The sequence below is a fragment of the Sorex araneus genome, chromosome 5, assembly GCF_027595985.1.
Source record: "Sorex araneus isolate mSorAra2 chromosome 5, mSorAra2.pri, whole genome shotgun sequence".
In the NCBI taxonomy this organism is placed as follows: Eukaryota; Metazoa; Chordata; class Mammalia; order Eulipotyphla; family Soricidae; genus Sorex; species Sorex araneus.
Window position 1 is genome coordinate 155,759,559 of NC_073306.1, and position 12,095 is coordinate 155,771,653.

At 39.2% G+C, this 12,095-nt stretch overlaps 1 protein-coding gene across 4 annotated transcripts in view; it reads left to right on the top strand.

Moving 5' to 3' along the window:
• The window catches only part of SLIT2 (slit guidance ligand 2), a 342,896-nt gene that overhangs the window by 291,987 nt on the left and 38,814 nt on the right, over positions 1-12,095 (top strand). For 3 of the 4 annotated variants that reach the window (XM_055138864.1, XM_055138863.1, XM_004616540.3), the window contains 3 exons: positions 2,142-2,266; positions 2,379-2,476; positions 4,347-4,486. In XM_055138864.1, the coding sequence (XP_054994839.1) occupies positions 2,142-2,266; positions 2,379-2,476; positions 4,347-4,486 (363 nt within the window). Of the gene's footprint in view, positions 1-2,141; positions 2,267-2,378; positions 2,477-4,346; positions 4,487-8,829; positions 8,857-12,095 lie in introns of all 4 variants that reach the window. The other variant, XM_055138862.1, reaches the window with a different exon arrangement.

The following is a 12,095-nucleotide window of genomic DNA, read 5'->3' on the forward strand; positions in this document are numbered from 1 at the left end:
ATTTACGGCCCTCGCAGAATTGCTCTGTCATCCTGTGCCTTTGTTCCTCAGTAAATTTCTCTTCCAGCCCAGCTGAAGCCCTTTCCAGAGCTTTCCCATTGCTGATTGTAGGATAACTTCAGTTAGTGAAAGCCTTTTATTGTGGGCTTTCACTAACTGCTTTCATTACCTGGCACCATTCGTTTCTTGAATGTGTTGACTGACTTTATTTTTGTATTTAATGGGGGAAATCAATTGGGCGGGAGGTGAGGAATTGCATAACCTTGTGGCTCTCTTCAGTATTAAAGTATTAATCTTGGCTATAAACTGACAGAAAGGAACTACTCTAGTATTCTGGGTACCAAGCAAAAGCAAGGGGTTCACTAGCAGGACATATGTCTGGTGACAGAGGTACCATGAGAAGCAAAAGCCCATTAATATGGTTATCCTCAGAATTGCCTTTCATTTCAAAACAATTTGTTTTTGCATTTTGTGTCACACCTGGTGATGCACAGGGGTTACTCCTGGCTCATGCACTCAGGAATTACTCCTGGCGGTGCTCAAGGGACCATATGGGATGCTGGGAAGCGAACCCAGGTCGGCTGCGTGTGAGGCAAATGCCCTATCCACTGTGCTATTGCTCCAGCCCCACAAAACGATTTTTTTTTAAAGTAGGGATCTCTATGTAGAACACTAGGGGGTCGGGAATGTTAATAGAAAAACTAAACTGAACTAAATACAGAATACTATTTTGGATTTTACTCCAAAATCATTCATAGACTGCACAGATATTTTTCAGGGTATCAACATATTTTAACCTGAAATGCCAAATCATTTTCATATGAGACTTTCTCTTGATAACAACACACAAGCATGAACTCAAATCCTTAAAAACCTGGTGATAGGTCATTTATATGAGCAGATTGCACACACCCTTTTCACGAAGAAACCTTAATAGGTTAGAGCAGTTGAGTGAGAAGGGGACACAAAATACTATTGACTCGGCAAAATTTACTAGGAATTAGTGTGTGCTGAAACATGTAATTGGAAACATTACTGATTATTCGTATGAGTGATTGATCAGAACTGGAAGCATCCCTAGTGTCATGATAAAATATTTTCTGTTTGAACTTACATTAGAAAGTTGTACACTATAAAATATTTGTACTGTGTAGAGATGCCATCAGTAATGCATGCCACCATAACACAAATGCTTAAGGCAGTCTGGTGAAGTTCTATGAACTGCAAAAAATTGTATCAGTGAATATAATTTTAAGGGAGATAGTACAATGTACCACTATTGACCAGTTATAGAACAAATGTGTGCAACCAGAAGAAAATGACAACAGCTAAATTCACAGTTAATCTAAAGGTCTTGTAGGTCATGAAACTTTAAAATATGTTCTTCAAAAGCCTGCCAAATTGAGATGTTTTCCACGGTCTCTTTCCTCTCAGAGAGGAAACGGAGACTTTACCCTTCATGTCTCGTACTAAAATGATTGCAAACTGAAGCAATAGGATACAAAGGAGAATAATGGACATTGCATATTTTGTTTTCATATGCATCAAGTTGGCATTGTTTGTATCTACTGCATGTAAATAATACTGCAAAAGTGATGTTACAGGGAAGATGCATGTTGTTGTGCTTTTAATTGCAAGGATGCATTCTCCCTTACTCAAAAAACTTGCCAAATAATTTCTCAACACACACACACATGTGCGAGAGCACTCGCGTGCGCGCGCACACACACACACACACACACACACACACACACACACACACACACACCATCCTCTGGGAATAATGGCATACATTTTCCTTGCATCTAACTGAGGGTACGGTGAGGGAAGCCAAGCCTACTCATAGAAGAAATCCACATAAGCCAGTTGGCTTATGAAGAGATTAGGCCTGTGATATTGTTGTACTGACCCATGCTGGCAAAACAGTCTGAGGGTGACTTCTAATGAGTTAATACCTGCTGCATTCTTGAATATAATACAATAATGTGGATTTATGAGTTTTTCTGGTGGATCAAACCCTCTAGATCTGTGACTAATCATATTTCTATACAAAATTTTCTGTTACCTTCAAGCATGGAAGCAGTTTTCATGAATCAAAAATAGAAAACGTCAGCTTTACATAACTTTCCATAAATTTTCAGGTCCAGTGGATGTCAATATTCTAGCTAAATGTAATCCCTGCTTATCAAATCCGTGTAGAAATGATGGCACCTGTAACAATGATCCTGTGGACTTCTATCGCTGCACCTGTCCTTATGGCTTCAAAGTAAGTCACCTCTGTGGTCGGAACCAGAGTCGGGCCACACCTTCCTTCCTGTGCGTTCCCCACATCCTCAAACCTATTTTGTTTACAATGGACTCTGCCCTTCCTTCTGTAGGGGCGGGACTGTGATGTCCCCATTCACGCGTGCATTAGCAACCCGTGCAAACATGGAGGAACGTGCCACTTAAAAGAAGGAGAAAAAGATGGATTCTGGTACGTCTTTCATGTGTGACTTGTTTCTGACGGGTTAGAGCATGAGTATGCACACATATATTTTTGTTAGTGGTGATGGTTTGGGGCCACACCCAGCAATGCTCAGAGGTTCCTACTAGCTCTGCACTTAGGAATTACTCCTGGCAGTGCTCAGGAGATCACCTGGGATGCCTGGGATTGAACCCGGGTCAGCCACCTTCAGGGCACTATGTTGACCGTACCAGTAGCAGCTGTAGCATGGTTCAGGGCCTAGCATGGACTTTGTAAATGAATGACCACTGAATGTGTGTCATGTAGTAATACACCTTGAGGGAGGGGTGAAATTGTATAAAATTTTTGGAAAAAAGAGAAAACATAAGAAAACTATATATTGTAAAAAAAATGATCATTTTACATTCTTTTTGTTTAGTGTAGTCTTGTGAATTGGTGTCACTCCAGTTGAAAAAATTAAAAAGATGCCAGAAATGTATTCAGGTCCCTCCTGGAGATACTGCATATTATAAACAAATAAAGATATTATAATATCAGGAGCCCAGGATGTTGTATGATCAAGAAGTGTATAATCATGCTCAGGCACACATTATAATTAATCAAGTCAGATTAGGTTAAGACAAAGTGGTGGCTCTGTTCTGCTAATTAATAGCCAACCGGTCCCCCATCGCAAGTTATATATTCATCTGTTTTGTGTATTGCCTTAATGACAGTGTGTAATGATAATATGTAGGTCCCACTGAAACAGAAAATTAATGATTCATTTCCAAGCTACAATATGAGTAGACAAACATTCTGTGAGCATTTTTAATCTGGAGTTATTTAATCATATAGCACAACAACTTCAGTTGCACTTCATGAATTATGAAATAGAGTTCTTGCAATAACATTAATAATTTCATATAAAAATGCTAACTCTACTTACTAAAACTTCTTAGAAATATCACTTTTATGATATATTTTACTTCTCCTTGCTGTTCTGAAATTCTGTCTTTTTAATTAATGCTTTAATCAAAGATTATCCTGACACTTATCTAGAATACGCATATAATTTTTATGCCGAGAAAAAAAATTATATTTGTTGACTCTTTTAAGGGAACGTTTAGATTTATAATTTCAAAGAAGATTCAATTTAATAGTTTTATTTGCCACATCAAGAAATTACACTTGAAATAGTGTTACAGTATTTTAAATCAGAACCAGCTCTCCCCCACTTAATGAAATACCAGCCTATGAACAAAGAAGCATGAATCATTGTATGAGAATGCTGTCAAATTTAGATACCTCGGGCTCAGGGCTGTGAATCTCAGTGACAAAGTTATGCCTATCAGGCATGACGACCTGGGTTTCATTCCTGTTGCCATACGTGCACGCAAACATGCCAAACATGCAGGGCTATGGAATAGACTTGGCCTGTATTTTCTTACCTGAGATTCTATTCAAGTATTGACTTATAGGACCATGGGCTAATTTTAATTAACTGACTTAGGACCATGGACAGCCAATATCAGTGTACTTTTTCAAATGGCCTCGAATGTGGATGATAGTGCCTTAAGTTCATGATTACAAATACATTTTGTTTTGGGGGGAACCACACCTGATTCTCAGCATTTATTCCTGGCTCTGTGCTGAGGGATCCGTCTTGGAAGGCCTAGGGTGTTGTATGGGGTGTCTGGGATGGAACCCAGCTCAGCTGTGCATGAAGCTAGTGCCTTGCCTGCTTCACTCTGTCTCCTGCCCCCACAGGATTTTAATAGTTGGTTTCTGGTAGTCAAAAATCCAACCATTGATGAATTTATTTAGTCTTTTCCACCATTTTGGCCTTATAGTTGTGAAATGCAATGAGTTGTTCTTTGTCTTTTCTTTTCTTGGTGTGTAGGTGTATTTGCGCTGATGGATTTGAAGGAGAAAATTGTGAAGTAAATGTTGATGACTGTGAAGATAATGATTGTGAAAATAACTCTACATGCGTTGACGGAATTAATAACTACACATGCCTTTGTCCACCTGAGTATACAGGTAAGAATTATTTAACAAATGTGGTGGTTAATAGATCTTGTGTTTAACCGCATCATTGACACGATGCTGTGTGTGTTTAGCGAACTGTGTCATGCAGTCATAAGCAGGTGTTTGGAAGTGTGATGGGATGTCAGTTAAGAAGCAGAGCTAAAGACAATCCAGTCAAGCACACAGAAGACTGATCAAGCTTAGTACGAGTGCAGGCATCTAACATTCAGTATCACACTTCTACAGAAGTCATCCTGAAATGTCTGTCCCTAAATTGACTGACTTTAGCATGAAAATAACCAAATTTTAAATTTGAAAGGTGAATATTTCTTTATAGATATAAAAATAACTAAGCATTGGGATAACCTACTTGATTATTTTCATTACTTTGTGAATGTCTTCTTTTAGTAACTCATGTTTTTCAAGTGAAATACAATCAAAAGCTAATGATTTTGGATAATCTGAGCAGACTGTTACCCTTTATCTCTTGCTGTTTTGTATTTTGAGATGAAAAATCTCATAAGGCTATCAAACTGATCAATCTTTTCCCAGTAAACCAATTTACCATAAAGTCATGACCAAGTTTATTACCTGTCGTGCATATACATGTTTGGATTGATTTTTTATGACTCTGAATAAGAAGATACAATGTTAACATTTTTCCATTAATATTTAAATTTGATGAGTAACAGGAGAATGTCATACATGTTATTTATAAGGAGAGAAATGAAAAACTAAATTCTGTCACTCAATTCAAAATTACTATTTTTATTTTGTTAGGTATTTTCTATTATATTTCATAGAACTTAATACTTAGTTTAGGCTACTAAGATTTTAAAGAGCATCTAAATGACTGGGGTTAACATTATAGAAGATGAAAGATTAAAAACACATCATTTGCAACGTGTCACAATTGCCTTTCTCAGATAGAGGTTAGAGAAGTATTAAAATGTAAGTTTTCATGGAACTCTTTTTGGTCAGGAAAATGATAGAGTATTGGGGTTGTTTAGAGTACCCCTGAAGCCGCCTTCTCCACATTATTTTTTTATACCAGTGAATCCTCTTATTCCTATAGAGCAATATCATACTGCCTTTGTGATAAAAGCTGAACTTTTATACTGCAGTTGTTTTATTCCACATGTGCAGCCCTTTGGATGTCTTACCGGGCAGAATCTGAGTGTTCTTGCTATTTTGTATTCAAGGATAGCCTGTCTATCCCAGCAGACACCCGTTCTATGGTGCCAGAAAGAATCTGGGTGCTATGCAGCTCTGCCTTTGACACCAATCACCAATCTTGCTTGTGATACGCTGCAGATACTTTGCATTGGCTGGCATGCACCGCTGGCATGCCTCCCTGCTATCCTGGGAATCTGAGTTATACTGGTTGGGTTAATTTAGACTCGTATGAAAACGTTGCACTAATATGTGTTGCTTGGTACCTTCCTAAAATGAAATATCTCTCATTTCCCAACTCTGTTTAAATCATTAGGGGGGAGGGCTTACTTCACATTATTTTGGTGACTTCTTTAAACCAGAGTACTTTGAAAAGGACCAATTAGACCACAGCATTTTCAGAGCACTATGGTCTGTCATGCCTTTTGAACCCAGAAAACAGAAGTTACTTAGAATGTCCTGGGGATTTATTAACTGATAAAATACCTAGGCTTTAAGAGCAATGCTGCAATCAAGTTTTGGGAGTGCCCTTTGAATGATAATTTACAAAGAGTTGGCTTGGAAGGGTCTCCCTGCTGTGGCTTAGGGAGTACCACTTTAGGAAGTACACACTTCCCTTTATTCCTCACCCACTGCATCTGAGTCAGTCATACATTCCCAACCTCATTTGACAGTTCCCTTCCTCTGTCTGACCCTCTGAACCTGTGTTCTCTCCATCTTCAGTGACACAGTTCAGTACAGAACTTTCTCAGATCTAGGATGAAGCCTCATTCCCTTGTGTTGGATCTTTCTTTGAAATACTATAAAAGATAAAACTGAGTATTATCAACTTTTAGCCAAAGCAAGCATGTTTAATCATCCAGCATCCAGCACCATTTGTTTTCTCAAAAAGGACTCTTGGAGTCTTTTTCACCTTAGCTATTGTAAATAACCAGATTGCCTAAATCCAGGGAACGGATAACTAAAACATGGAATTAATGGAACATTTATTCTAGAGTAGATATCTAAATAATCATCTAAGATAGGAAGATACCACTGTAACTTTGGGCTGACGTTTGTGGGCAATGAAGAGTTTGGCAAATTTAGTTTTGCCGCTACCAAAAATGAGACCCATTTGCCCATCACCCATTAACCACACGATTTTTGTCCCCATTTGAAATGAGCTTATTGGCAAACTATCAAGCAGGCATCGTTAGATTTTGAAATCAGTGGCACACCAGTGGCCTTTAATTATAGGAATTTCTAAATTGGACTTGAGAGTTTTGTCTCCTGCTTCATCCAAGTTTGCAGTTAGGAAGGAATTGTTTGGTAATGTGGCTGTATTATTTTAAATGTAAGTTTGGATTATGATTTATGAGCCTGGGACCTGGGAGCAAAAACCCCGCCGAGCTCAGGGAGTGTGATAATGTTGTCATTGTTTAGAAAGTACTCAAGTCACTAGTTGCTTTTCTGTTTGAAGATTTTTTTTTTCCTCTGTACCCCAAAGGAATACAATGAGAAAGTGAAAAACATTAACAGGAATAAGCAAACCTCCATGGAAATACTTTGTAAATTATGATGCTGAATTTTTCTCAGTTGGCACCTAAGTAACAATCAAGAGGAATATAATGTTAATAGAGAAAATTATATCTGAAAGCAATTTGGTAAAGAACTCTTGAGGTGACAGGCAGGGCATAAAACAGCTCAGGACCTTTAAAATAAAATGAATCATCATTGAAAATTAATACATTTATTTAAACCCTTGTGACCAAAACATCGCAGTATACCATTACTAAATGATTGGAAGATAAATCTCTCTGCTCTGACCTGCCATAAGTGTTAATGATATAAAATTTAAGGGATAATTTTCTTTTTGTACCATCAAATACCTATTAGATCCTATCCCCTAGTTAAAAAAGTTTTTTTTCTATCCAGTTGATTGTATTATCTCTCCTTCTAGTTGCATAATATATGACTGTTGGTTGCTATTATTTGTGGAAATGAATTTTTAAAATTTGGAAAGTTGAAAATTATTAAAATTAGTTTTTGAAAATAGAATTCACTATGATCCCAAATTAAAATTATTTTGTCAAGTATTGAAGAAGTAGAATTCTGTACTTGCTAAACAATTATTTAAATATTCATTCTAGGCTTTAAACTTGTTTGTTTTTGTTTTTGTTTTTTTTAATTTTATTTTATTTTATTTGGTTTTTGGGTCACACCCGGCGATGCACAGGGGTTACTCCTGGCTCTTCACTCAGGAATTACCCCTGGAGGTGCTCAGGGGACCATATGGGACGCTGGGATTAGAACCCAGGTCGGCCGCGTGCAAGGCAAACGCCCTACCCGCTGTGCTATCGCTCCAGCCCCAGGTTTTGTTTTTTTTAAATCATTACTAAATCCTTTCTAAAAACCAAGTTATTTAATGGAGATAAATTTTTAAAGATTCCTTCCAACTCAACCTATATAAATGGAAATTGTGACTTTTTTAGTGTTGAGAAAACCTGACATCACCTCTTAAGTTCTGGAAGGAATGAATGTAGGGTTGAACTGAAAAGTGGGTTTGCGCGTTTTCTGGGCCATAGTCCTTGCTAACTAAGACTGTTCCTTAACCCTTACTCCTGAGGTCCCATGAAAAACTCAGCACCGAACGTAGTTTTTGTAGTAACTATATCTAGAGATAATGGGGGATACCGGATGGGTGAGGAATGGGGGAATGATGCTAGGGGTTGAACTCAGAGTCTTACACCTGCCTGGCCTTCACTCTACCCTTTAAGCCCTCTTCCTGGTCCCATCACACAAGCTAGGACATTGTTCAGTAAGGTGACATACCTTCAGAGAGTGAATGGCCTATCCATGTTGGGTCTGTACAGGTTAGAGCCTGTGTATTATGGAAATGACAGGCAGGGCATTCCAATTTTTCCATTTTGTACCATCATCTCCCCAATTTCCAAATGGAATGGCGGTGCAGTTACCTGGTGTAGACAAAACTGTTGGCTCCCATGAGTGTGTTTACCTTCCGCCTCGTTTTCTCCATGTCCGTGCGTTCAGCCCCTGCTGTAGGTAAGAAATCTGCGCCTCTGCTTCACCTTGCTCTCACTCCAGCTTCTCTGTGGTTAACGCTGCGCTCTGGCTCCGTGTGCCCTGCTGTTGTATTGCAATGTAAAAAGTCTTTTGTCTCTTCTGTCTTTGTCCGCTGCCAGCTGCTAATCTGAATGAGGTGGAAAAAGGTTAGTTGCCTTTTATGTCTATTATCATTTTCATTTTAGTTGCCCTCTGTTTTTCAAGTTAAATAGATTTTAAGGAGTGTATGTGTTAAAGATGAAATGTTGCCAAAATATGAGATCTGAAATCAGGATGTCAAATCAGTCATCTCTGTTTCTGATAGATGAGTAACTGTTTGATAGTACAAAGGGGGTACTTGAAATACACCCTACAGTATCTGGAAAGCTGTACCAGAATCCCTGAGTGAAAAGAAAGAGTGGCTTAAAAAAAAGGAGAGGAATACTTCCTACTTGTCTGTAAATGTTTACCTTTAAAAAGATATTTGAACATGTGTTATTTTGTTATTTAAAAATATATATCATTAAACAGTAGATAAGAACATACATTTTCTTAAAAAAGAAATGCATGTTACTGGCGTGGAAAATTTTCCCAAAGCTTGAAACTGATATGTACAGTCATGAAAAACACAAAAAGTAGTGGAAAATAGTTTCATTTATTAAAAATCTTATAAAACCAATAATACGAAGTTCAGGAGGTTGATTTCTGAAATGATATTGCCAAAGGCATAAAAGGTAATGAATACTAGTGTTTTTTAAGCATTAATGAAGTCACATCAAATCATTAACATCTATATGCCTCTCCTAAGTCCGGAAATACACAAGGCTCCAGACAAAAAAAGCTCTACAACAGTGTCTCAACTTGGGGCCCACAGACATCCCAACGGGGTCACCATAGATGGGGTCCCACCCCACGTGACTAGAGGACCATCCTGTAGGGCATGGAGCAGGAAACAGAATACAGCGGGAAGGGAGGCACAGCCCGAGCTAGGTTGACAAACGCTGCTTCAGAAACCTTGGGATGAACAGGATGAACGGTGGGGGTGAGACATGGAATTGGAGGATCACTGCAGTCTGCGAAATTTGATCTCACAGACTCAGAACCTGCCGGCATCACCTTGGAGTTTGGCTCATTCAGCTTTCCCCAAACTCTGGAGGTGGCCGCTGTAGGCGCTGCGGGGGCTGCAGACAGGCAAGCTCTAATGATGCCCACAGCCCCCCTGTCATCAACTCTGAGCTGGAGGTGTGAGCGAAAGTGGAAATCCATCACAGAGAAGCCCGTGGCTCCAGGTGCCTAAGGACTTTGTTTTTTGATACCTGCCTCATTCTTCAGGAGAGTTGCTCTGTGTAGTCACTCACTCAGTGTGGGGAAGAAACGGTTTCTGACCCGTCCGTGCTCCTCGTGAGGGAAGGCTGCTTTCAAAACTAGGCATGCTCAGATGCTTGCTTGCTTTTCCTACCACAGCAATGGATGGTCCAGAGCAGGGATGTCTCAGATCTCGGTCTGTCTGGAAACACGCTTATCCGTGATGGTCACAGGACTATGTCCTGAGCCAGTTCTCTGTAGAGCTAACGCGCAGGAAGAATATGCTTCACACAGCCACAGGCTTTCACTTGTTAACTCCGTTTCATGCTTATGTTTCTAAAAGATGTCTGATTTCCACAACACCACTGCTGGTGAATTTTCTTTAATCTTTCGTTTGTTTAGTTTCCTTTTGTGGGTCACCCCTGGCATTGCTGGGGAACTTATCTCGGCTCTCTGTTCTGGGGTCACTTTCCACAGTTTTCAGGATACAGCCCAGCTATTTTTCCTGTGTGCAAAGCAAATGCTGCTCAGCCTGGTGAATTATCTCCCTGGCCCCTGACTTTGCTTCAAAAACAGTCAGGGGCTGGAGTGATAGCAGGACGTTGCCAACCTGGGTCCGATTCCCAGCATCCCATATGGTCCCCAGAGCACCGCCAGGAGTAATTCCTGAGTGCATGAGCCAGGAGTAAACCCTGTGCATTGCCAGGTGTGGCCCAAAAAAGCAAAAAAAAAAAAAAATAGAATAAAACTAATTTAAATATATATATATATATATATATATATATATAAACAGTCAGGCCATCCTCTTTTTACGAGTTCTCTGTTCTTTCATCCAAATCTTAAGGAGAACTGCACTTTCCCATTTCTTTATACCACAGAGGACAGTGTTCCTTAATAGGAAGCCTTGTTATCTGCAGATTTGTTGATTTTTTTAAAATTCTGGAGATTAGTACAATGAGAATTTGAGTGATGACTGATAAAAAGCCTTGAAAAAGCACTCACCCAATGGTCAAAAGGTTGCAGATAGAGACCCAAAGGCCACTCAGTGACTCATGTATCAGAGACTACATTCCTGCCTGGTGTGGGCGTGTGTAGACTCCGTCTAATCTTGGATCTTTTGCTTGCCTCAGTGTATCTCACTAATCCAAATGCCAAACAAGCTACTCTCCTGCCATCTGAAAAGAGTAATACTGTGCACATAAAATAAATCTGTTTAATCTATACATGCCAATAAAGTGGCGACTCAAGACTATGCACATAAAATAAATCTACGTAATCTATACATGGCAATAAAGTGGTGAATCAGTGCCTGGATGGTTGAGGACTTCAGTTCCCGAATGAATGTTCCACTTTCCATCCCAGAGGAGAGGATGCTCATTGCAGAGTTGGGAAAGCTTAGCTTTCTCATCCTGACATTCGTATTTTTCAACTCCAGAACCTCTTGAAGTTGTTTTATGTCCCCTGTGACAAAGGGATAATAAATATCTATTCCAACTCACATAAATGCTTGAGAATAACAATGGAAGATTTCTAGATTAACAATTTGACATAGGAAATATTATGCTCTGGAAAATCAGAATCTTAGGTGACGGGTTTAAGGTTTGAATCATTTTATTTCAGATGTCATCACTGTAATAATGTGGTTTAAATGACTGGGTGTCATGCCTAATGGCATACCAGTTCTTATTGGACATCTGCCAAAGAAGTTCTGCCTACAATAAACTATATTTTTGAGGGACTCCCTCTTCTCCTATGCTCTCTTCTTGAAAAACATAAATAAATAAACTTATTTTACTTCCCATTCTCACTTAAAATGGAGTTCTTATTTCAGAATAAATCTTTGGATCTCTTTATGCACCGGTCTACCTTTAAATGTTGAATGACCAGGTAACATTTGCACTAATGCTGAATGACTTTTTCGCCACATTGCCACTAACTACCCACTGTTTCCAGTTTTTTGTTTTGTTTTGGGTTTTTTGTTTGTTTGGGGGCTATATCTGATAGTGCTCAGGGCTTACTCCTGGCTCTGTGCATGTGTTATTCCTGGAGGGGTTGGGGTACCAAATATGGTGCCAGGATTGAACCCAGGTCAGCTGCATGC